Source organism: Accipiter gentilis, chromosome 18, assembly GCF_929443795.1.
Source record: "Accipiter gentilis chromosome 18, bAccGen1.1, whole genome shotgun sequence".
NCBI classification, from domain to species: Eukaryota; Metazoa; Chordata; class Aves; order Accipitriformes; family Accipitridae; genus Astur; species Astur gentilis.
Window position 1 is genome coordinate 7,665,630 of NC_064897.1, and position 23,390 is coordinate 7,689,019.

Consider the following 23,390-nt stretch of genomic DNA (forward strand, 5'->3'; position numbering starts at 1 on the left):
AATTTGTCACAGAGCGTTGTGTTGCTGAAATTTTGCAGGGGTTCAAAAGAAGTTGAGCAAAATCCTTCAAGGCTTATAAAAGAAAAAGTTGTATTTGGCTAAGTAAATCTGTGAACCATAGGCTGCTGACAGCTGGGGAAAGTGTTAAGGGAAGTATCATTTTTATGTTCTTACAGTCTTTAGTTTCCCTAGGCAGTCTCGCTGCCAGCCGCCTGAGGCATAGTACTAGGCTGATGGACCCTTGGTTTGAGGTGGCACAGTCACTTCTTAAGTAACCCCAGCACCTAAATTCTGTGCCTTTAAGCTGTCTCCCAGATGCTGCCTTCCTGCTGTACCCATGTGTATATGTGGTTAGGAGGCTGATTTTTGGTCTAGTGGTGTTGCTTTTTAATACTGCTTCATTACTTTATGAAAACCTGGGCAGCATATGTCATGTGTTTATGTGCATAATGCCAATAGCCTAGCAGCCACCTTGCTACTGCATAATAATGTGTGCTAGAATCCATTTCCAGTGACACTGGCAGACAGGAGCGTGTTTTGTTTCAACATGTCTTTGTTTATTTGTGACTCTTCTATAATTAGGACACAGCAATGTGTTAAAGGGTGAATTACAGGCATAAATATTGTATTATTGAGTGGAATTGTTCTTAAATGCATTTTTATGTAACAGTGTTATAGCTCTTGGTGATAGGTACTTTGTAGTTCTTCTAGGGTCTCTATGGGCATTCTTTCCAGGGGATAGTTGGCTCCTTTTTGTGTGACACCCTGCAATTTATTCCATCCAGAGACTGGCTGTTCAGGTTGCTGTACCTCTGTTCGCTACCTTCTAGGTTTTGCCAAGAGGAGCTGCTGGGTTCTTACTGGAAAATGGGAACAGTGTAAAAATGCGGTGGCAAAAAGCAGGAACATAAAAGGAGCATTTATATATTTAACAAAAAGAAAGTAAGAAACTGAAAGAGAGAAGGTAAAAGTAACAGAGGAATATGCATACGTACTGTGCTCAGGATGTTGGTTGCCTAGGACAAAAGCACTTAGGAAGTAGAGCGGAACTGAATGCATATGATACGTGCTGCACGTAACTTACAGTCTAACAGTTCATCTCTCAGCCCTGGGGTTCTGGGAGAAGGTGTGGCCAAGCTACCAAGTTACGCTGCGGATACGTACTGATTTTGAGAGCCCAAAGAGCTCCTGCTCAGGGACGTTATTTCATTGAAGAAGAAGAAGATGAAGGAATTTAGCCCAAATGTATGGTATCTAACTTCTGACGTTTGACCAAGACATGTAAATCAGGAGCTAGGTTACCCTTTGTACCTGTGACATCAGTGTAGAGAGAGAAGATTTTAGTCCTTGAATTGCTTTACAGAAGTTCTCATGACCTTGTATTGACTATACAGAGAACCTATGGCAGCTGTGACCTTAACTTAGTTTTTCATCTGTGTTGAATGAATCCCAGCTTCTGGGCCTGGAAAATCTGCCAAAGAAGCCAAAGGGGAAAACTGTACTGTAGCCTACTTACAGCATCTAACCAACCTTCAGGATCTTTCCTGAGCATCTGGTTTGAGAAGAGAGGGCTGACCAGACCAGTGACGGCATGAAACTGTGCAAATGAAATTTCCATTTGATTTAAGAACAGAGCTGGAAATTATCAGGTCTAATTTGGCAGGGGAGCGGGGGAAAAAGATTATTATTAGATGTGCCTAACCCTGAATAGAGCAAGTGCTGGCAAATTACTGGACCTTCAACTGGCTGAAGAAGCTTGATGCATAATCCTTCAGTCATTTCATTTTTATAAGGAGAAGCTCTTTATTTATTTCTTTTCATGTAATGCTACCCCCTCCTAGCCCTTGTTCCTTTGGAAATTTTAAATAACAAAAACTGCAGGGATAAACTGAATATCACACTAGAACTATCATTTTCAAGAAAAATCTAAATATTAAATAGGCAAATGAATTGTTCTCAAGTCAGAAGACCTGCCATCTTGAGAGCCAAAGCGCATGTAGCAGAACAGAGACTTGGGAAAATGATGGGAGTTTTTCTTTCATTTCTAGATCATCTGTTCTGATTCTTACCCCATTAGGGGATGAATGGCTGGCTTGCAGAAACAAAAGAACAGGTACTGAGTTTTTCAGCCTCTGTGGGCTTAGGCTGACCAAAAGATCCATCACAGTCTATCACCTATAAGCCACAGTTTTAAATCTTACATTAGGATGTGAAAGTTAAGTCAGAGACCTTACCTCCTCTAAATTAATGCAGAAAAAGTGAATGCCACAACATTTAAGAAGGGGATCCCATCATCTGAAGCTTGCTTTTTCTGGTCCAGCAGCAGTTACTTGGAGCATGCTTACCTTCTGGAAGCTGAACTGCAAAATTAGCACCCTTGTTAAGAGTCTCAGTGCATAGGATAAAGACTGGATGGCTTGTGGTTGAATTGCCGCTTAGTCCCAGAAACACATCTTGAGGCCACTGAGCAGCTGCTCTGTGGTTTGGATGGTTGCTATAGCTGTCTTGGAGATGAAGAGAACGTTTTTGTTAATAAGGCTGCCAGTCTGCTGCCTTTCAGTGTGCCTAATCATACTTGCTTAAGGAAAAAACAGAAGGACAGAGGCATTTAAACAGTGTTTTCTTTGAGGATGTGCGCACAATACAAGACTTACAGCAGAAGTTTGTTTTTCACAGGACAAAACATGACAATAAACGACTGCTGTCCCTTAACTAAACAGGGGGAGGGGCTTGTGGATCAGTGAGGAAGATTATATAGTCTGAGGCCTGAACCATTGAAATATCTTCTCCAACCAGTCGGACAGGGAGCACAGCAGAAAGATTGACTGGGGAAGCTAAAAGCAGCAGCGCTTGCTGCTTTTGCATATGCATACCTTGAATATTAACCCTTTGCCTTTCCCACTCTTTCCTCTGCAGTTGGGGGCTTTAGAAGCTGTGAAAGAAGGAGCAAAAGGAGGAGTATTGCCAATTAGCATATTTTTAAACAGGAATCTGAAGAGGTTCACCCAGCTGCCCTCGGGGAAGGTGCCTGTGGAAAGTAACACATTTCAGTAAAGAACTCATTTAAATGAGGAACTGTCCTTTGCATTTTAGCCACTTTTTAGTGGGGAATGGGGTATAGGACAGATCCTCTGCTCCTTCATGAAGAAAATACTGGTGAGAGTCAATGCAGCTTAGTACCAGAATAAGAGGAAAACTAAAACCAGAGTCTGCGCCTATGCTCTGCAGCTGTCGTGATCTTTCTAACTCAAGAAAATTTTCAGTCTGGAAGATGTCTCTCCTGGTATCTCAGGGGCTGAAAGTCCACATCACAGAGCTATTTCACTTAGTCTATTTTGCCCACTTCTGCCAGTCTCTGTAGAGAGATCAAGCAATGAAGAAAACCACTCCTGGTTTTCACCATTTTGCACACATGAACAGTAAATGCCAGGTGGAAGAATAATCCCAGAGAGAAGCTTGGGATGTACTGGTGTACAGATATATTGATATGCAGTCTCTCTTGTGGATAAATTAACTACTGTGTTTCAGTATGTAAAGCTATTGCCTCTACCACAACTAAAATATTCCCATAACAAAATAATACATGCAGCACCAAAGTGTTAATAGGAGTAGGTAAGTTTTGCTCAAACAGTTGGCAGAGATCATATCATCTTCTACATCTTCCTAAAGCCACCTGCATTGTGTTGTTGACTGTGAAATGAACTTTGTCTCTCAATGATAGGCCTCATGTTGTTTCCTCTTGTAATACAACTGCCTCTCACTTGTATGAAGTAGGTAAGCAAATAATCTTGTACAGACTCATACAAACAGGAGTCAGGAATCTGAAACTCTTAACACAAGATTTTTCAGTAATAGGGGAGAGCAGGCCAACAGCTGGGACTTCCATACACTGGTTGGGTGGGAAGAAAGTCCCCAGAACTAAAAAGCTGAGGAACTGAGGTGCAATGAAGATTATGCAATGCAGCTGCTGGGGACTGAGGGCACCAGCAGAGCGCAACGGTGACCCCAAGGGCATCATAGCAGGGAAAGGTCACAAGGCAAGTTCAAGAGTATTATCCGGTCTAGTTGGGGAGCTCAGGATAGATTTTGAAGGGGTTTTGTAAGTGAGGGTCATTGCCAGGGCTGTGTGGGAGCTCTGGGCTGGACTGGTGGGAGGAAAGGGCAGGAGAGAGCTGATGGCAGGGGTGGGAAATGCTGGCAGAATGCATGGACAGCCTGAGCAGGAAGGATATGAACAAGCAAGGCAGAATGTGAAAAAATCCTGTGTTGCTGCTGTCTGTTGTAGCATGCTTTGGTATTACCAATCTTTTCTTTCTTTCTTCATTTGCAGATTGTGTTCCTGATAGAAAACCTTTCAGTGTCTGGAGTCTTAGGGGGTTTGTACAGATTTTCTGTGCCAAGAGCTCATTTTTTTCTAAACATGAACCTGTAATCTGAAGTGTATGATTTCTCTTTGTCATATTAGCCTATCCCTCTTGATCTGTGTTTGCCTGCCTTTCAAATTACACTCCAGGTCCCCTCCCGTGGACTCTTTTCTTTGCCTGTCTCTGTCATCTGTGGGTGAGCAGCTGGTGCACGGAAGCCAGGCAGACCCGTTTTACAAGTGTGTGCCTACCTGTCAGCCTGTGTGTTGGACATCCACTCATGCGATCTCCCTGGGGAGACAGCTGAGAAGACCTTGAGGAATAAAGAATTGAAGCTGGGCAGGTCTGGGGTAGGAAAATCAGTGAGGAGGAACTTAGTAATAAGAATTGCAACCACACAAGGCAACTATCAGTGTTATTCAGGAGCGGCCTCAGACAAACTGGGAACCGGCAGCAGGCGAGCTTCAGGAAGAGACTACCCCAGGGCAAGAGAAGTGGTGTAATTCAGGTAAGTGAGAGAAAACACTGCTGGAAGATTAGCTAATGAATATTTATTTTTTTTAAAAGACTTTCATTAACATAAATGTGACCTCAGCTAGCATATAGCTGTACTGTAAAGTCTATACATCTGTGTTTGTATGTATATACATCTGTGCATGTACTTACTGCTTGTATTGAAGTTACTTATAGTAATAAATTTCTGTGATCATAATGGTATTGGGGTTAGAGAAAAAAAATATATGCCCTCTACATGCAGGTTGATTTAAATGAAATAACTTCTAGGCTCATTTTAAACAGGAAGAAAATAACAAAAGAAATAAGTTTCATATAAAATTAGTCTCAGTTCACTGAAACAATGCAGGGCGATACTATGCATGTGTGTATAAATATGTTCAGTGTTTGGTTAAGTAATAAATGCCTAGGGCTGGATTCAGAACTAATTAGCATTTGACTTCCATCAGTGTTACTTGATTGTAAGGAAGCTAACTCTAATCCAAAGTGGTGCAGATATCTAGATTTTTCTGTGTGTTTACCTGTTTGCATGTATCTGTGTGTGTGTGTGTGCATGAGCTACTGATTAAATTATAAACAAAATCTATGTTAAGTGCACCAAGAAACATCCCAAAGTTGAGAAATTGTGAAGCTAAAGTACTGTACACAGCTTCAGCTCAGTTTCCTTGTGGCTGTGCATTTATGAAAGCAGATTCAGGTTCCAATATCTTAAGCCATTATGCAGCAATGTGTATCATGCAGTATGTTTTATCACACAGTGTTCTTTACAACAAGAGCTACATGAATGCATGGTCCTTTGAAAAACTCCTTCATTCTGCTTATGTCCTGTAACAGCTTTTGCTGTCACAGTTTTTCAGAGTATCAAGTTTGTCCTAGGACTTGATACAGGCTTAGTACTGGCATTTACCACCAAAATCAGAAGTCAGTCAGTAAGAAAGAGACAGAATGGCTGGCGTTTTCAAAAGTAGTGTGTGATTTTGACTGCACAAAAAGATGCCATAGGTAAGACTCTGCTGTTGAGAGTTTGGCCACTAGACACTTCGTATTCCAAACAGCCTGCTCACTAAGGGCTTCAGGTTAATGTGTTCCTCAGGGGTTTTTTTATTATTTTAACTTTTATTTTGCAGATTACCTGTGAGGAAGAACTTTTTGTGGCCTTAATTCAGGGGGAGTGTGATCAAGATATACGTTCATTTTTCAGAAACTATAGTAGGCTGTGTCTGCATCAGAAAAAATTTTTGTCTTAATCACCATTCAGTTTCTGTACCTTTCACACTTCTGTACTCAAACTTCCTCACGCTGCACAAGTAAATTAATTTTTGTGAGATGATCAGAGTTTAAGCAAAACTTAGCACCATAAGAACTTGCATATCTCCACTGATAAGGTGCCAGTTTGGACTAACCTTGTTAGCATAAAAGCACAGCAGTGCAGAGTCCTCCTGACTCATTTCTCAATGCAGTAGTGACTGCTGACTTTGCCTATTTTTTCTGCTCCCTTGAAAAGGAGCCAAGTTTGCCCTAAGTAATTCACCTGATCAACTAGCAGCATGGACCTCATTATTTGTTGTTTTCTCCATGGTCTAGCTCTTCAGAAGTGGTCGGCCTAGTTTTCTTTCACTCCTTTAATAAGCTTCAGTAGCAGCTAGCCTAGGTTTGATGTTCAGGTACTGCTTCTAATTTTGGGCCAAGAGAAAATCTTGAGTCACTGTACATGATTTTTGAAACACTTTGTTTTCTTACAGGGTGTTACAACTACCAGGTGTTGGAAAAGTGAGTTAGAGTACCAAATCTTTATAGCTGAGACATTATTACAGCCAATACAGCAAGCCGCAGGATATTATTAGTAATCCTTGTTCAGGAGAGAAGTGAGGTGGCTCTGGTATGTTTTAACCTGGGCTGACCGGTCAGAATTTCCCATTCGACAGTTGGAGATGCTGCTTGGTAACCCACAGGTGCCTTATGGTGAGAGATGAGATGACTTGATGGGCCAGGGAAACCTTGCAAACATGTCATGTTCTACCAGGCTGTTGGAAATAGCCACTAAGGTCTTCTGAAGGCAGAAGAGACAGGATATGTAGTCTAACAAATACATAGCTCTTTGCAGAAATATGTTCTTACGATATCAAGTTGTTAGTCTTGAAACCTGTGGGACTTGTTTTTTATTTGTTTTGGACGCTGCTTTTAGTAAAACGGTGGACATTACAGGGGAAGAAATCTGTTTCGCTGTTTGCTTTTCCATGGTGCTTTTCTTCTCCCTCTTCTCTCACATTCAGTGTCCACAACTGCTGGGCTGTCCTGAGCCCACACATTGTGGTTTCGCTGCCGTTTTGGTTCCTGCAGTTCCCTGGTAGCTCCCCTCCCTTTCAGCCGTGCAGCCAGGGCAGTGTGCTTGTGGTTAACAGTTGCCTACGCCTTGACTGGTGGCCATGTTCAAAGGTCATATAGAAGAGCAGGAAAATAATAAAAGCAGTGCAGAAATGGTGACTGGAAAAGCTTGAGAGTATGGTTCTGACGCTGTAAGGAATTACATAGAAAGTGTCACAGTCAAAGGATTTATTTTGTCTTTTATCAGTCGGGCGGTATGCTGGACTGAAGTGAGTAATTACTCAGCTTTTCTTTACATGCCTGTAGTCATATTACAGTTGGTCCCCACAATTGGTGCATGAAAAACACCTGTAAGAATATTTTTATAATAAAGTGCAGTTAATGCAGGCCAGGAAGTCTGGAGAAATAACTACATTAATTCCATATCAGCTCATAGCACAGTTTAAAAGGTCTAATAGCCTTTATTTTTATCATATTTAATTAATTTAATCAGCTGTTTCTTTAGACAGAATAGCTAATCAGTACTCAAGGATTTACACATTTGCACTGTGCATGATGGGAACTGATGTTAGTTCCCAAGTCAGACATACTCACTGGCAAAACTGTGTATTTACCATGAATATGTGCAACTTACTTTCCTGAACATGGCAGGAGCAAGCAGCAGGCAGTTTCTGTGTGTGCAGTTCTCAAGCCATCTGTTCCGTACATTCCATGGGCACGTAAGACTTTCTGTTTCTCTTTCAGTCTTCACCACAATGTTTGTACCTCTGGTTTCTTGACTCTTACGTCCTGGCACTTTAAATAGCATAAATGGAGCCTGATGAGAAATATAAATCCATAAAATGCAAGAGAGGATTGATTATTTTAGGGCAGATCACCTTCCCGATCAGTTTACCACATTACCATGTGAATGCTTGTGCTAGCGCGAAGGGGACAGTATACACACGGGAATGAGTGACGGGGGGCTGGAAAAACCATAGTAGGGCTTATGCTGGCACACAGTACCTGTGGATCTGTGCTGACACAGGGAATGGTTTCACAATACAACTTTAGATGAATTAGCCATTCCACCCAAGGTAGTAGGAGATCCATTTTCCCTGTTCCTGCTTCTGGATGTGTGCCCCTGCCACTTTCTCGAGCCTGCGTTGGCACTTGTTGAATTGCTTGGTGAAATAATGCCACTCACTAAAATGTCAGGAAGTTACCTTGGCAAAAGAACAGTGAATTTTTCCTGCTAGGTTAATGTTTGAATCAGTTTACTGTGTGATCAATTGCACAGCTGGGAGCAAAACAAGGAGTGGGAAGAGACCAGAGAGAAGAGATACTCCCTTCCTTTGGCATTGGTGAGCACTTAATTCAGCTCAGCTGCATTTTCAAAACCATATTCACATTCAGTATTGGGGCTTTGTGAACTGGTTTAAGCAGCCCCCACAACAGCCATCTTTTAGCTGCTTATTCCTGTCCCTGTGTTGCCCTCTGCACTTTGTCTAAATTGCCAGGGCAGCAGAACAGCTTGGCAAACAAACATGGCTGAAAACAACACACCACCTTTTTTGGTCCCCCTTATCCTGGCTTGGTGCTGGAAAACTGTCTTCATATAATAACATAAGTAGTTGAGCACTGCCAATATGCTTTCTGCTATGTGGTGAGTATGTCCCTGTACATTGAAGATGTTAGTACCACATAACCTCCACGTCTCCCCTACTGGTACACTGCAAAAATATTTATTAAACATATAAAAGGAGATCTGTGGATTTACGAGTTACCACTCTTGTTGTGAGGATGGAAATGTAGGAATTGCAATGATGTTGCTGTTAGTCAAGCTGCAGAAAGAGCTAAGTATGAGAATTTATGTGGTCTCAGCCTGGAAATTGCCACTGAAAGACACTTCAGAATTATCTTACTAAGTACAACTTCTTTTCCCGCTTCCTGAGTTTTGCAAGAGGATAGATACATAGAGTGTAAATGGACTTGTCTAATCAAACTTTTCCAGTGGTAACACCTGCATGGCTCCATAAGCAACAGCAATGAACGGGAGTGCCAGTGCAAATAAAGCTTAATAGCTGCCAATGTTTTTGTTTCTGGATCCCATAGTTCTGCCCTGAGTATGGTTAGAAAAAATGGGTGCCACCCACTGGCATCACTGATGGGAGGTGCATAAGGGAGTTAAGTAGGAATTTTTTTTACGGACAGGGGACCAGTGTAGACATGGTTGCTGTGTCAAAGCTTTTTTCCATCGGTCTTGGCGACTGTATGAGCGTGTTTCTGTGTAAGTACAAGTTGGTATGCGTGTGCATGCACATCATTTAAATGTAAGTGTGCATTTCTAGTGAGCATCTGTACAAAGCAAAGCCATTAGCTAGTGTTAAAATGGAGCTTGGACTGTTTATGGTTCAGATTATACAACATGATTGCTGGCTAATGGTCCTAAAGTCTATTTTCCTGTAATGTTCATATATACCTTTTGTATCTGTGTGTGTCTTGAGATTGAAAGAAGCTAGGACTGTTCCTCTTACAGTGATATGTGTGTATTTGTGTGTAAGAGTGTGTATGTGTTACAGCCAAGGTAGGTTGACTTAGTGTGCTTGCTTTCAGACTGTACCTGAAAAGCTCGGCGTTATTGCTGTATTATTGCTCCCTTGACTGGATTAATGTTGTAGCCACACCCTGAAACCAGGTGAATTTGCTAGTGTATTAAGAACCAAAGGAAATAAAAAATGAAACAGACTTTTTGTGATACCTTAAAGTGCAGATATATTCTATTTTCCTCTTTCTGCTGCCTCTGTTATACAACTGATAAAGCATAATTTTACCTGTTAATTTTAAGCATGAGAACAAACTCTGTTTAATGTTTGATCCATTACCAACTTCCATAAAACCATATTAATATCAGTAAGAATGCCATATATTATTATTAACATTTGCCATTGAGGTTAATTGCCTTGAACTCATAGCTGAAAATAAAGTAAGTACTTACAGGATAAAAGTCCCAATGCCTATAAAACATTCTAGATGATACTGTTTGTGAAACTGTTAAGTCTTAAATTTTTGGCAATGTTTATAAGAAATAGTGGCTAAATGTACATGCCTTGCCTTTCTGACAGTCGTCACTATTCACCACATTGAGTTTTGCAATTTAGAAATAGTAGTCCAGGTCCTCTGCTGATGTAAATCAATGCAGCACCACAGAGCCTATTCCTATCTTATGACTTCAGTCCTCAATAAATATAACACGCCTAGTGTAGTAGTGGGGCATCTTCTAAAACACTTATGTGTTTTCCGGAGAATAAACAAAACCACATACACCAATTTGAACTGAAATGCAAATTTCTACAGAGTTAATCTCCCCCTGTAATGCAGAACAGCTGAAATACTACATCAGTGTTTTGGGAGGCCTGCAGCTGATCTGCAGTCCTGGTGCAGCTCAAAGACACTGGCATACACCGGTGAGTCTAGCCCTGTCTGAGTGGGGCTGTACACGACACACGCACTTACACAATCAGAAGATTTTGTAGGTGTATGATTGCACATGCTGAGAGATTAGTGATATCTGAAATTACAGCTGGAAGGGTGCACGCTTGCACAGGCTCTGGATTTTCAACTACAAATGCAGATGAGTTCCAGATGCTGTGCTTCAGATTAGTTGTAGAACTGCCAGTGTTAAGGAGTTGGTACCAGAGAGCCCTAATGACAAGACTTTTTTTCTCCTTGTCTTTGTGGAGCAATAGTACAAGTTGTGGCAGGGGCTGTAGTCAAGAATGACAGACATTTTGTATGCATGCTGCTGATCTCTTCATTTGTTATGGACCAGAAGATAAAAGGCAGTGCCATTTTGGGATCTAAGTGTGTTAGTTAGAAGTGTATTAGCTGTATTAGCTATTTTTTAAATATAATTAAATTCATGACTATGAATTTTTGTGCATATATCAGCCTTTAGGCCCAGGGGTACCTGATTGCTTGTGAAGCACTGTAGAACAAGCTTAATCTTAAATTCTCTCTGGTCATGCAGTCTACCATTCATAGGATTTGACAGTGGATGTGCTGTATCATTCTCTAAGTCTTGAGGTCCCAGTACTGCTGCTTCATACAACCACTGATCATAAGGGCTAGAAAGTTCCATACTCAAGTCACTTGTTGCTTCATGAATCATCCTTTGTCCTAATAAATTTCATTCATACTCTTTGTGTCTGTGCAGAAGACGGAGGTTGGAAACCCAGTTGCTTGTAATTGAACATGGCAGGGGATGTAAAAAGATTCACACGCATGCTACTGGAGTGCAACAGCAATGACAAGCTATGTGGTAAGATTCACAGATTCCTTTAAGTAACAAGCTTTCACATAATAAGCAGGAAGTCTAGCTTTACTAAAAAGTGGGCCAAGCCCTTTCCCCTCCTCCACCAGCATCTGAGAAGGATCTGACTGAGCTTTTCCTGCATGTGTCTCGGGGAGAAACATTTAAGGGGATACAGCCTTTGTGGTGGGATTCATCTCACATAATTTTAGGCATTTTAGAGTATTTCTACTTTGAATGAGACATAATATAGTCATTAAAGATTCCCTGCAGCTTCCCTAAGGACCAGTCTTGTGAGATTTTGATTTCATGACATTCTGTCATCTTTGGGAACTGAAATGTGGTCTTGGCCTATGCAAAAATAGCACCATCTCCAAATTTGGGAACATAAGAGAGTTAGCTACCTGCAACATCCTTGTTAATTGCAATGTCTTCTGGTCAAATTCCAAACCAGGTGACCACACCTGGTTTTCTTTAAAATGCTCCCTATAATTTTAATGGAAGGAGCTGAAGCTGTAATTGCATGTGTATTTGTGATGGCATAGCAATATCCAGCCCTTCCCATCTCCCTGGTAAGCCTCTGCCAGGGCCGGTTCTGTTTCACTGGTGGATGATACTTACACATGGCTACAAGTCCTAGGCTCTGTATTAAGGCATCTAAGTAAGTGACCTTAGGTGTGGGAGTCCCAGTGGTTTCATGCAGTTTAGATACTCAGCACCTTTGAAAAATAGAGTAGCAGCACTAACAGTGTTCAGTTGCTATTCCAAGAAGCAGAGGATAGATACACATGTTTTTGGGTTTGAAAGGTACTGAAATGGGTTATTACTACTTTGTTATATAGAACCAATGTGCATCTGGCAGTGCTGCTTATTCCTTGGTTTCCCTTTTTCTGCTGATAGTTGTGCGTGAATATCAGACTGAAGTGATTGTTGTCCCAGTTCTCCTTGTGGGGTTTTTTGTCATCGTGCTAACTGTGATCCTTTGGCTCCACTGTCGAGGCTTGCGAGCAAAGCAGGAGCAAGCATCATCTGAACGCCAAGGTAAAAAAATGTTTTTCAACCAGAGGAAAGAGTGTTGGTTTCAGTGGCCAGAAGTCAATCCCATTTCCCCATTGCTTGAGGTTTTAGGCAATAGCATTTATGAAGAGCCTGAGTGGTATTCAGCAATTCAGTGAACATCAGAAAAACTGCAAACCCTGATTTACCCCACTTGCAGTAGTAGTAGTGGAATCTGTAGTATAGATAGATCTGACAAAACCTAAAGTAACGTACCATATAGGCTGTTTAACATACTGTGGTAACATCACTTGAGAGCTGTGAAGTGTGTTTATGTAGCAGCCTTCTAGAGGCTACTGCAAGGACAGTTTCACTGCGGTAGTTATGAATGACAATCGTTTTGATGCAGATCACACCTCGTTAATCCATTTTCTATACTGTCATTTAAGAAATTTAATTTCAAGCTGTTGTCTCCCACTTCCTATGGAGACAACAGGAAACAAGAGGGACTGGTGAGGGTGTAGGGAAAGGTTTGTTGGTACCGCAAACACATGTTGCTGTGTGGAAAGGAAAATCCAGTTCTGAACTGATTTTGGTTTTGTGGAGGAAAAAGCCTCTTCAGCCTATATTAAGGGAAATAATTGAGAACAAAGATAAGGCCTTTGTGGGAACACCCTGTGCATGTTGCTTACATAACAACTGGTAGCTGGTAATAAAAGAAAATGGTCATTGCTTCAGCACAGGGGAATCAAGTACAAATGCGTCTTATCTAGAAAGTCTGCATAGTTAAATATAGTAGAGATCTCCAGATTCATTCTGCCTTTTCATCAAACAGAGTGGGAGATAAATTCCTTCTCTTCAAGGGCCAGAATAACTAAGAGACAATAACAGTTCCTTATTTTGTCCTGATTTCCAAAACAGTATGGAGCAAAATTTAAAGAGGATAGAAGGACAGGCATTGCCACCTACTACACGAGTTCATCTGTCTGTTTTTGTGCATCATGTGTATTTGCTTTTGTCAGTGAATGACAAGAATCAGCAGGAATCCAGCTCAACAGAGAACCACTATATCCAGCTGAGTGAGGCATCTGTGGAGAGTCTGCTAAATTCTGCATCCTTGATGCTGAAAGAACTGGAGATACCACGAGAGAAACTCTCACCAGGCACCTTGCAGCTGATAAAACGTGGCCGCTATGGGAGCATCTACAGAGCACAGTTGGAAACTGGGAACCCCGGGAAGACTAAGACTGTAGTACTGAAAGTCTTACAAGGTAAGGCACATGGCCAGGGTCCGCTTTGGTACAGATCTCTGTATCAAAGACATGATGCTGGGCAGAACATTGCAATCATTACTGGGCAAGAACAAGCTGTGTTCGGTAACATGTTAGCTAGTCAGAGTGGTATTTTGGTAGGAGTGTCTTGGTAAGACTAAAGAAATTGCTGTTCATGTTGATTTTAAGCTACTCACCCTGTTCTATGCTGCCTCTGTTTGTTGTGGTTTTTTTGTGGTTTTTATTTTGTTTTGATTTGGTTTTGTGGTTTGTTTTGTTTAGGGTTGGGTTGGGTTTTTTTGTTCTTTCAGACCTGGCTAGTACCCAGGAAGTAAAGGATTTCCTGAGGAGGATTGAATTCCATCAAAATCTTGGCCACCATGAGAACCTGGTTGAATTGCTTGGATGCTGTGTAGACCAGCTCCCACTTTATATGATCATGGAAGATGTGTCTCTTGGTGACTTGTTGACATTTCTATGGACATGTCGGAAGGTGAGTCAAAAGAGAAGATATTCTATCATCACTTTAAATTTCTTAGGTACGTATCCATCCATAAGTCATAGTCCAGAAGTCATAGATGATTCTTTTCATCTCTCCATGCATCCCTCTATATCAGCCTAAACTATTTCCATCCCCCAGAGAAGTTCTACACAAGTCTAAACTGGAATAGAATTAGTGGATATCTTGATAGATATGATACAGTTTGGAGAAGTTGACATACTTTTGTAGAGCTAAGTCCTACTTTGCAGACCACTTGAGTTCCTTGAAGGGTATAGCAGGCACTGGAATAAGAGTGACAGTTGGTACAGCTACCTGAATTTCTAAAAAGTTTTAAATAATGTCTCACTCCAAATGCTTTTAAGAAAGCAGAGCAGTGACAACACCAGGGAGAAGGTCATTGAATGATAACAATTGATTAAAAGACAGGAAACAGAGCATAAGAGTGAAAGGTTGGTGCTTGCACCGGAGGGAGGTCACCCACCTAGGACCTGGTGCTGTTTGCTGCATGTATCAATAACCTAGAAAATGGGATGACAGTGAGGTGATGATGGTTGCCAATAATTCTAGCCAGTAAAGGCAAGGGCTGACCCTGAGGAATTGCAGAAGGATCTTCCAAGATTGAGAGACTGGCCAATAAAAAGAACAGACGAAATTCAGCATAGTTAAAAATGAAGTGATGCACATGTAGAAAAGCAGTCTTAGCTTCACATATGTAGTGATGGCCTCATATCTGCCCATTGCTGGTGAGGAGTAAAATCATGGGTCTGATTGTATGAAAATATACAGTCCCATGAAAACGTTAACTGAAGAAAAGGAACCAAATATTAGGCATTATTAAGAAAGGCATAGAAACAAAACTCTGCCATGTCACTATATTAATTCATCATTCTTCTACATCTAGAACACTAAATACAGAGAGGTTGCTTACTGCCTCATTCGGCAAAAGGTCAAGGTGGTAGCAAGTAAGACTAGTAAGTGCCTTGTTCAAAACAAACAAATGTAGGTGGTTCTTCATCAAGTAGGGAGTTGACTAATAGAATTCCTTGCCACTGACTGCTGTGGATACTGAAACTTTACATGGGTTCAAGACAAGACTGAATATATTCATGGAAGATAACCTTTCAAAGGTTACTGAATGTGTTGAAACTATAATCATCTCAGGAAGTTCTCAAATTGAAAATAGTTGGGGGCTGGCAAATGACACTGGAAAAGCATTGTGTGCTTACCTTATTCTCTCTCTCTCTCTTTCCTGGGCATCCAACTAGGGTCATTTACAGGCAGGATAGTAAGAGAGATGGACTGTTAGTCTTGTACCAGATAACAATTTATATGTTATAAATGTGCTTTTCTACTCATCATTCTAATTTATAATACATCTTTCATTCATCTGTATGGATTGTCATTCTCCGCTGTCATTCTGCCCATTTCTGTCTAACCTATTAATCTCTTCTCCACCCTTCAATTTTCCCACCAGTTGTCTCTAGTGTACTTGTCACACCCAGCACACCATCCATCCATCAACATCACCCATCCATGTACCTTTATATTTCAGTCAATTTATGACCAATTGTGAAATTAGCTGGGGGAGCATAAGATTAGATAGTACTCATTTTATTAGATTAGAAGGAAATATTCCCCAGTACCCTACAGCTATGGCATTTGTTTGAACCAAGGTCTGCTCTTTTGTCTCTAGGATGTAATGACAATGGATGGTATCCCCTATGACCTCACTGAGAGGCAAGTATATGAAGTTGGACAGCAGGTTGCAGCAGCTTTGGTAAGTCTGCTCGCATTTGCTGCATTTTTTCCTTCTTGCTTGATTGGAGCACAAGTCTGCATGGTGGCTGGTCTTCTTGGCCTAAGCACTGAGGATGTGCTTTGTTAAAACTGAGCCAAATATGCTTGCATTATTTTGGTGAGCATACATCTCTATTCCACAGTGTGGAAGACAGGCATAAACTAAGTGAAAATTGATATCAGTTAATATTCCTTTTAAAATTGTCATGGTCTCTTTCTTTTCCAACTCTCCAGGCTTACCTTGAACAGAAGAAGTTGTTCCATGGTGACATTGCTGCCAGGAATGTCCTGCTTCATCACAACTTCACTGCTAAGCTCTGTGGTTTGGGTCTGGCCTATGAAGCTCACACATATGGTGCCAACTCAGTCACACAGATTGTGCCAGTCAAGTGGCAGGCACCAGAGCGGCTCCTGAAGAAACCCCCCAGCATCAAGGCAGACATGTATGATTTAATTTTTGGACCAGAAGTTTCTCTCTCTGTTATGCCTATCTCTTTCACTCCTTTATGTATTATTTCATGTCCTGCAGTTCACAGTAAGGCCTATCTAGTCTCAGCGTAATGCTCCACTTTATAGCTTATACCTTCTCTTATAATTTCTGAAGGTCATGCCTAGTTTTTTGTATGTATTTAAGCTAGCTAGCTGGCTAGAATGGAGACTTAACATTGCTTTGTTTTCTTTTCTTGCAGATGGTCTTTTGGAATTCTACTGTATGAAATGATAACATTAGGTAAGAAGATTAATGATAATAAAAAAATATGTAAGGAAGCAGCAAATTAATAAGACCCAAAATCTCAAATTTTAGCATGTAAAGTTGGGCCATTTAAATAAACATCTTGTTTTTCCAACTTGCAAAGTCTTGACAATTAATTTTAGACTTTCTGTCAGTGTGAATTGTGATAGGAAAAAAATGTATTTTGGTAGGGAAGGCAGGCATTCTTACACAGAAGCTGCTATCTGCAACCATTACCTTATAGTTTTTCTACTGTTGCTCCTTTTGCTCTTCCAGGTGCTCCACCATATCCTGAAGTGCCACCTTCTGACATCTTACCATACCTGCAGAGACAGAATGTTATGAAGCAGCCCTCAAGCTGCCGGCAAGCCATGTAAGCCACTTGCTTTATGGGCAATTGAACTTGAGATCTGCAGAGCTAAATGGAAGTGAGACACGCAAAACTAGAAGATCTCTAGACTATACAAAACAGTAACCTGTTAGCTGAAGAGACTTGTTCTCACGTCTGCCACATCTCCTTACTGGATTCTGCTGTATGAAACCTTGATTGCCAAAACCGTTCTTTCCTGCTTTTGAAAATTGCTCTTGTTTCTGTTTCCTTGTCTGCCCTTGCATTTTGTTGCTCCACTGCTTCCCTGCAAGGTGCAGGACTATTCTGGAGTAATCTTTCTCCTCTAAGTTGTAGGATTCTCCCTGAAATGAACAAATCATCCACAGGGAAGATATAAGGCATTATTATTTCCTTTTGTGAAGACATAATTTCTTTTAATAGACAGAGGGTTTTTCTTTCATAATGCTCTTTCAAAAGGGAATACCAAACAATCTTCTTCCCTTTTCCCATACTCAGGGTTGACATGCTGCCAAACAACTGCATGCCTTTGTCCCCACGCATTATTATGTGGTTGCAAATTCCAAAGGATCATTGAAAGAACTTTATATGAAGCAGAAAAAGAGGAGGTCTCTAGATATTTTAAATATGAGATGACTTGACTGTAGTAAAACTTTGTGTTGGTGCTTCTCATTCCCAGTGCTGCCCTACTTCTCCATCTTACAGGTACGGCATCATGACGTCCTGCTGGCAGTGGAATGCAACTAAGCGGCCTTCTCCAGCAGACCTGATCCGGTCCCTACAAACAGCTGTAAAGACCAGCAATGACCATGCAGTACTGCAGGTGCCTGAACTTGTGGTGCCTGAACTCTATGCTAATGTTGCTGGAGTTGATGTTCACAGCCTAGTGAGGGAATACACTATACTCTGAAGGACCCTTTCACATGTTGGTAAAGGAGCAGTCTCTGATTTTGCCCTTTCTAGACACTTTGCAAGCCCAGAGTGAGGTGCATATGTTGGGAGGGATCCCTTTGTTTTTCAAACACATCATATATATCAGACCTCTCCTCCATACCAGAAACAACAAACTATTATGATTATTATAATTAAATCAACCTGTTGATATCATTCTGCCAGTGGTCATTTGGGAGCAAAGTGGGTTTAGGAAGCCATAGAAAATGTAATGAGAAACTTGAGTTAAAGAAGTGTATTGGGTTTGTGTGGCAAGGTTTTGGTAGCAGAGGTGCTACAAGGGTGGCTTCTGTGAGAAGACGCCAGAAGCTTCCCCCATGTCTGATAGAGCCAGTTCCAGCTGTCCCCAAGATGGGCCTGCCACTGGCCAAGGCTGAGCCCATCAGCGATGTTGGCAGCACGTCTGTGATAACATTTCTAAGAAATGGGAAAAAATACTGCACAACAGCAGCCGGAAATGCAGAGTGAGAATATGTGACAGAAACAGCCCTGCAGACCCACAGGTCAGTGAAGAAGGAGGGGGAGGAGGTGCTCCAGTCACCGGAGCAGAGATTCTCCTGCAGCCTGTGGTGAAGACAATGGTGAGGCAGTCTGTCCCCCTGCAGCCCATGGAGGACCCCACACCAGAGCAGGGGGATGCCCGAAGGAGGCTGTGACCCTCTGGGAAGCCCGTGCTGGAGCAAGCTCCTGGCAGGACCTGTGGCCCCATGGAGAGAGGAGCCCACGCTGGAGCAGGTTTTCTGGCAGGACTTGTGACCCCGTGGGGGACCCATGCTGGAGCAGTCTGTGCCTGAAGGACTGCAACCCATGGAAGGGACCCATGTTGGAGAAGTTCATGGAGGACTGTCTCCTGTGGGAGGGACCCCACGCTGGAGCAGGGCAAGAGTGAGGAGTCCTCCTTCTGAGGAGGAAGGAGCAGCAGAGACAACATGTGAGGAACTGACCCCAATCCCCATTCCCCCTCCCCCTGCACTGCTGAGGGGGAGGAGTTGGAGAAAATGGGGAGTAAAGTTAAGCCTGGGAATAAGGGAGGGGTGGGGGGAAGGTGTTTTAAGATTTTGGTTTATTTCTCATTATCCTACTCTGATTTGATTGGTAATAAATTAATTTTTCCCCAGGTCAAGACTGGTTTGCCCATGATGGTAATTAGTGACTGATCTCTCCCTGTCCTTATCTCGACATTTTCTCTCCCCTGCCCAGCTGAAGAGAGGGAGTGGTAGAGCGGTTTTGGTGGGCACCTGGTGTCTAGCCAGGGTCAACCCACCATGAGGAGGTTTCTGTAAATCTCTCCCCATCCTTTCTGTCCTGGGAAACTGCATCAGTTGGGTATTAAAACAGGAGATGTCCTGGGGAATATGCTATGGGGCACAGCCCTATAGGAAAAACCGTATGGAGTAGGTAATACAAATGGATAGTTTCCTGTCCATTCACTTAAGGACCTATTCAAGACAGTTGTGTTTGTGCCTTTTTAAGTGTTCAGTAAATGTCTGGGATTTCTCCAGTGCTTTATACTCTAGCTTCCCATGGGAGAATGGGTACTGTATTAAAAAAAAAAACAAACAAAAAAACAAAAAAACCCCAAACCTGAAGATCTGTGGATGCAGAAGTTATTACATTAATGTAATACATCTTCATGTAGAGTGTACATTCCCTGTAGTAGCTCTGGGTTCAAGTGAGTACTCCAAGACAAAAGGCGTATTATCCCATGTTCGTCTCAGGAAAAAGTCCTTACAGACCTGAATTCCTTAGGGATAGTCCTTAATCAAGCATTCATTTGAGCAGAGCAGGTCATTTGTTTATGTGCTTCTCTTTTGAGTTGCTAATTGCTGGGTTAAGCATTTTGGTTTTTGGGGGACACCTGTCCATGGTTATAACAGCTGCTGTGAAAACAGTATGGAAATGTTAAGAGTGCACCAAATAAGAAAGGTTGATCTACATTAAAAACAATACATGATGAAAATAAGCATGCATAGTGACATTGTTGTGTGATTATGGTGAGAATATACTATAGACTGTATTTATCTCTGTGGTGACACCTTTGCTATATGAATTCTGCAGTGAGGATCTGGATATTGGCCATGACCTTCTTAGCTACCCTGTGACAAGTGTGACAATATTGTGAATTTTGTGAATCCTGTGTTGATAACAGAGTTACTTCAAGGCCTCACATATAAACAACACAGATAACTTTGGTAATCGTATGGAGGATATGAACTTGTGCCCAGTGAGCTGCTGAATATGAACTCAAGATTCAGCTTAAAATAATCATGTGAGAAAGTTTATGTACGTAGTTTTCTTATAAGCCGTTTCTATGCCATGCATTGATCAGTGGATACATTTTAATGTGAGTTCCAGGCTTGTTTCCACTAAAGATTTCAATGGCTAGGGTTGTTGCAGTGGTGATTTATGTGAGTGCACATGATTTGACTCTTCAGGTTATGAGTAGGCTCTGGCTATGCCAGTGCTATTGCAGAAAAGTTAGTAGTGCCTATGCTAAGGTTTACCCTAGCACAGCTGAGGGGTTGAAGTCCCAGTGGAAATACACCTGTATGTCTTCAGTGTCTGCCTGGAAGAGGGGCATGACTCTTTAATCAAAAAAAGTGGGGGTTTTGCTTGTTCAGTATTTATATTTTATAATATAAGCTGCACAAAGTTTATCTGAAAATATTTGGTCATTGATTTTAATGAACATGCAAACTTTGTAAAAAATCAGAGGCACTTGAAGTCACAAACATTTTTCCTTCATTTCAAAAGAAGCAGAATCAGTCTGTGAAATTTTCTCATCTGACTTCCACTGTTTGTGGTTTCTAAGTTGACAGTACCTTAATTTTTTTTTTCTCTAATTATTTTGGCACTTTGAGCAACAAAGGTTCTTGTAAAAAAAAAGAATAAATGCACATTAAAGGAGTAGTTTTACTGTTCTGTGTGAAGAGTGGATTCAATGTTCACTCCGTATCCCTCCAATTAGCATGACCCTTGTATGTGTTTGAAGTCAAAGGGCATAGAAACCCACAAAAGGCTAATTGCAGTCAGTTATATTTATTAGATTTCAGCCTTTGGTGTAGTTGAATCCCTGATAATTTCAGAACAAGTTGCAGGCCTGCAGCATCATATAAGGCCAAAATTAGGTGTTAGCCATGTAGGATGCAAGGCCGAAAATTGGTGGTGTGAAAACAGCTAAACGATGGCTCATCTAAAGGGGAATATTTACCCTGAAGGAAGTCTTCAACTGTCACTTCAGATATTAAACATATATAGCTGTAAAAAGGAGCCTCGGTTCTGGTTTCCATCATTTATTGGTCTTCTTCCAAAGACAATGTTAAAAAGTTTTCTCTTTTAAATGCAAAATAACATCGATGGAATGATTGTTTTTCCTATATCACTTAGGCTTTGTAAGGACCTATGTTTCCATCCAGAAATAAAAGTAATATTAGTTCATGCAGCACATCTATCACCACTATATACCAGAACATTGCAAGCTCCCATGAAAGAGTGCTCAGTTAGCTTTCTGACTTTTTTTACAGTGTTGGCTAATGGCCACCTTAATGTCCATAACCACTCTTGGTGTAAATCTGGCTTGAAGAATTGAAACATCTTCTTTTCAAAATGCTAAAACAATAACATCCTCTTCTCTCTCCCCTCACTTGAACGGAGGTTCAAAGCTACCTGGTAAATTGAGGTCAAGTTCACAGTTACCAGTCAGCCGATACTATTTTTTTGATGAATCAACTATTCATTAAAAACGCATTTGCTTAGTTCGAACCTCCCACCCAAGAATGGGATATTCCTAAAGGTCTTGCCAGCTAAAGGTGGGTGTGTTTCAGGGGTGTAATACAATCTCAGAACGGTGAACAGCATCGGTAGTGCTGCTGCAGACCTGATGAATAATGCACAGTGGTTCATAGGGAGCTTTGTTAAACGGAGAAATAAATGTGACAAATGCATCACTGTTCTCAAAGCTCCCTATCTTGTTACATCACAGAAAGCAACGTTCTGGTTTACACGAGTCCTTGTATTTTGTTTCTGTTATCAAAGCTCTGATCAAGGGAATCTGTGGGAATTCAGGATGCTGAGCACCTCACAGCCTCTAACAAAAGATCTGCTTTAGTTTCCCCTGAGAGCAAATCTGTGCCAAGACCCCGCTTATGAATTTGCCCATAGAAAGACATTTTCCTGCTATATGATAAGGTCTAAATTTAATTTCCTTTCAATAAAGTGGCTTGATTCTCAAAGTGAGCATTCTTATTCTGGTTTGACTGCCTTTTCCCCAGGTTAGCTTATATAGGTTTGGAAGTGATCGAATGTAAATCAGATTAAGTTTTATAGTGGCATAGAAGGAATTACACATGTGGAGTTACCCTAGTTTAACTACACTTCCTGCTAATTAAGGTAGTCTATAGAAATCTTTTCCACATGGCAGTCTCCATTCATGCATAGGTCTAAATTTTTAGGATCAGCGTAGACTCATGCATGAATTCCTCCTTGGTGAATCTACTGAGGGCCTGGTGAAAATTTTTCGCAGTTGTTCTGTGGAGAAGCGTGGATTTTCAATGACAAACCTCGTTTGATTTGTTTATTTGGAATATCTTGTTCCCATGAAAAATGCTGACTTTTGATCATTATGTTGCAATTTTCTCCAAGATGGCAGGGCCATCTGCATAATTCAGTTGGTCCCTGCTGACGCAGTGTGAAGCAGAGGAGCCACAAGTCCTGTAGAACTGGCAGGATGGACTTTGCACCGGGCCTTCACCTCTCCGATTGGCAATACTTCGGTCTGACAATTTGCCATCACCGAAAGCGTGAGTTTACCGTTCCGTTGAAACAAGCTTTTTACTTTCTGCATGGTGATGCCCTAGGCTTGGGGTGGAAGTCTGGAAGCTTTTCTAGAACACGAGAGAAGAATTCCTCCCGCTGGAACAAATGCAGAGAACCAACACAGGTGCTGCATTGCTGCCTCCTGGATATTTGAAGCTGTGACAGTGAGACCCTGTGCCTGCGCAGATTCGGTCTGCTGAGAGGTAGCGAGGGTTAGGGTCAACGACGGCCGTCTCGCCTCGCTCTACTGCTCATTTGAGAGTGAATTTGCCCGGCCCCGCTTCTGACAGGACAAGGAGGGAGCAGTTTAGCACCACAGCATGTAAATTGTATGTATCTGAGTCTTTATTTGACTAGCATTCAACGTACCTGCTGTATGTACAGGATTGGAGACTGGAAAACAGTGGGATGTTTCACTCTCCTTCTCAAACGTAGATGTAGCATGTCTTTTGTTACAGATGAAGGTTTATCTCTGCTACCTGC

The 23,390-nt window shown here is 41.6% G+C and overlaps 1 protein-coding gene across 2 annotated transcripts; it reads left to right on the forward strand.

Moving 5' to 3' along the window:
- The first annotated feature begins 1,107 nt into the window (after positions 1–1,107).
- STYK1 (serine/threonine/tyrosine kinase 1) lies at positions 1,108–20,906 on the forward strand. Of its 2 annotated transcripts, XM_049822239.1 has the most exons (11): positions 1,108–4,376; positions 4,514–4,872; positions 11,398–11,502; positions 12,394–12,534; positions 13,512–13,760; positions 14,072–14,253; positions 15,956–16,039; positions 16,294–16,502; positions 16,749–16,789; positions 17,069–17,165; positions 17,847–20,906. In XM_049822239.1, exons 3-11 carry the CDS (start codon positions 11,436–11,438, stop codon positions 18,049–18,051), a joined length of 1,275 nt encoding a protein of 424 aa, XP_049678196.1. In that variant the 5' UTR covers positions 1,108–4,376; positions 4,514–4,872; positions 11,398–11,435; the 3' UTR covers positions 18,052–20,906. The 2 variants fall into 2 exon arrangements, with proteins under 2 accessions (XP_049678196.1, XP_049678198.1); XM_049822241.1 differs by lacking the exons at positions 1,108–4,376; positions 4,514–4,872 and adding an exon at positions 9,398–9,471.
- Positions 20,907–23,390: the final 2,484 nt, after the last annotated feature.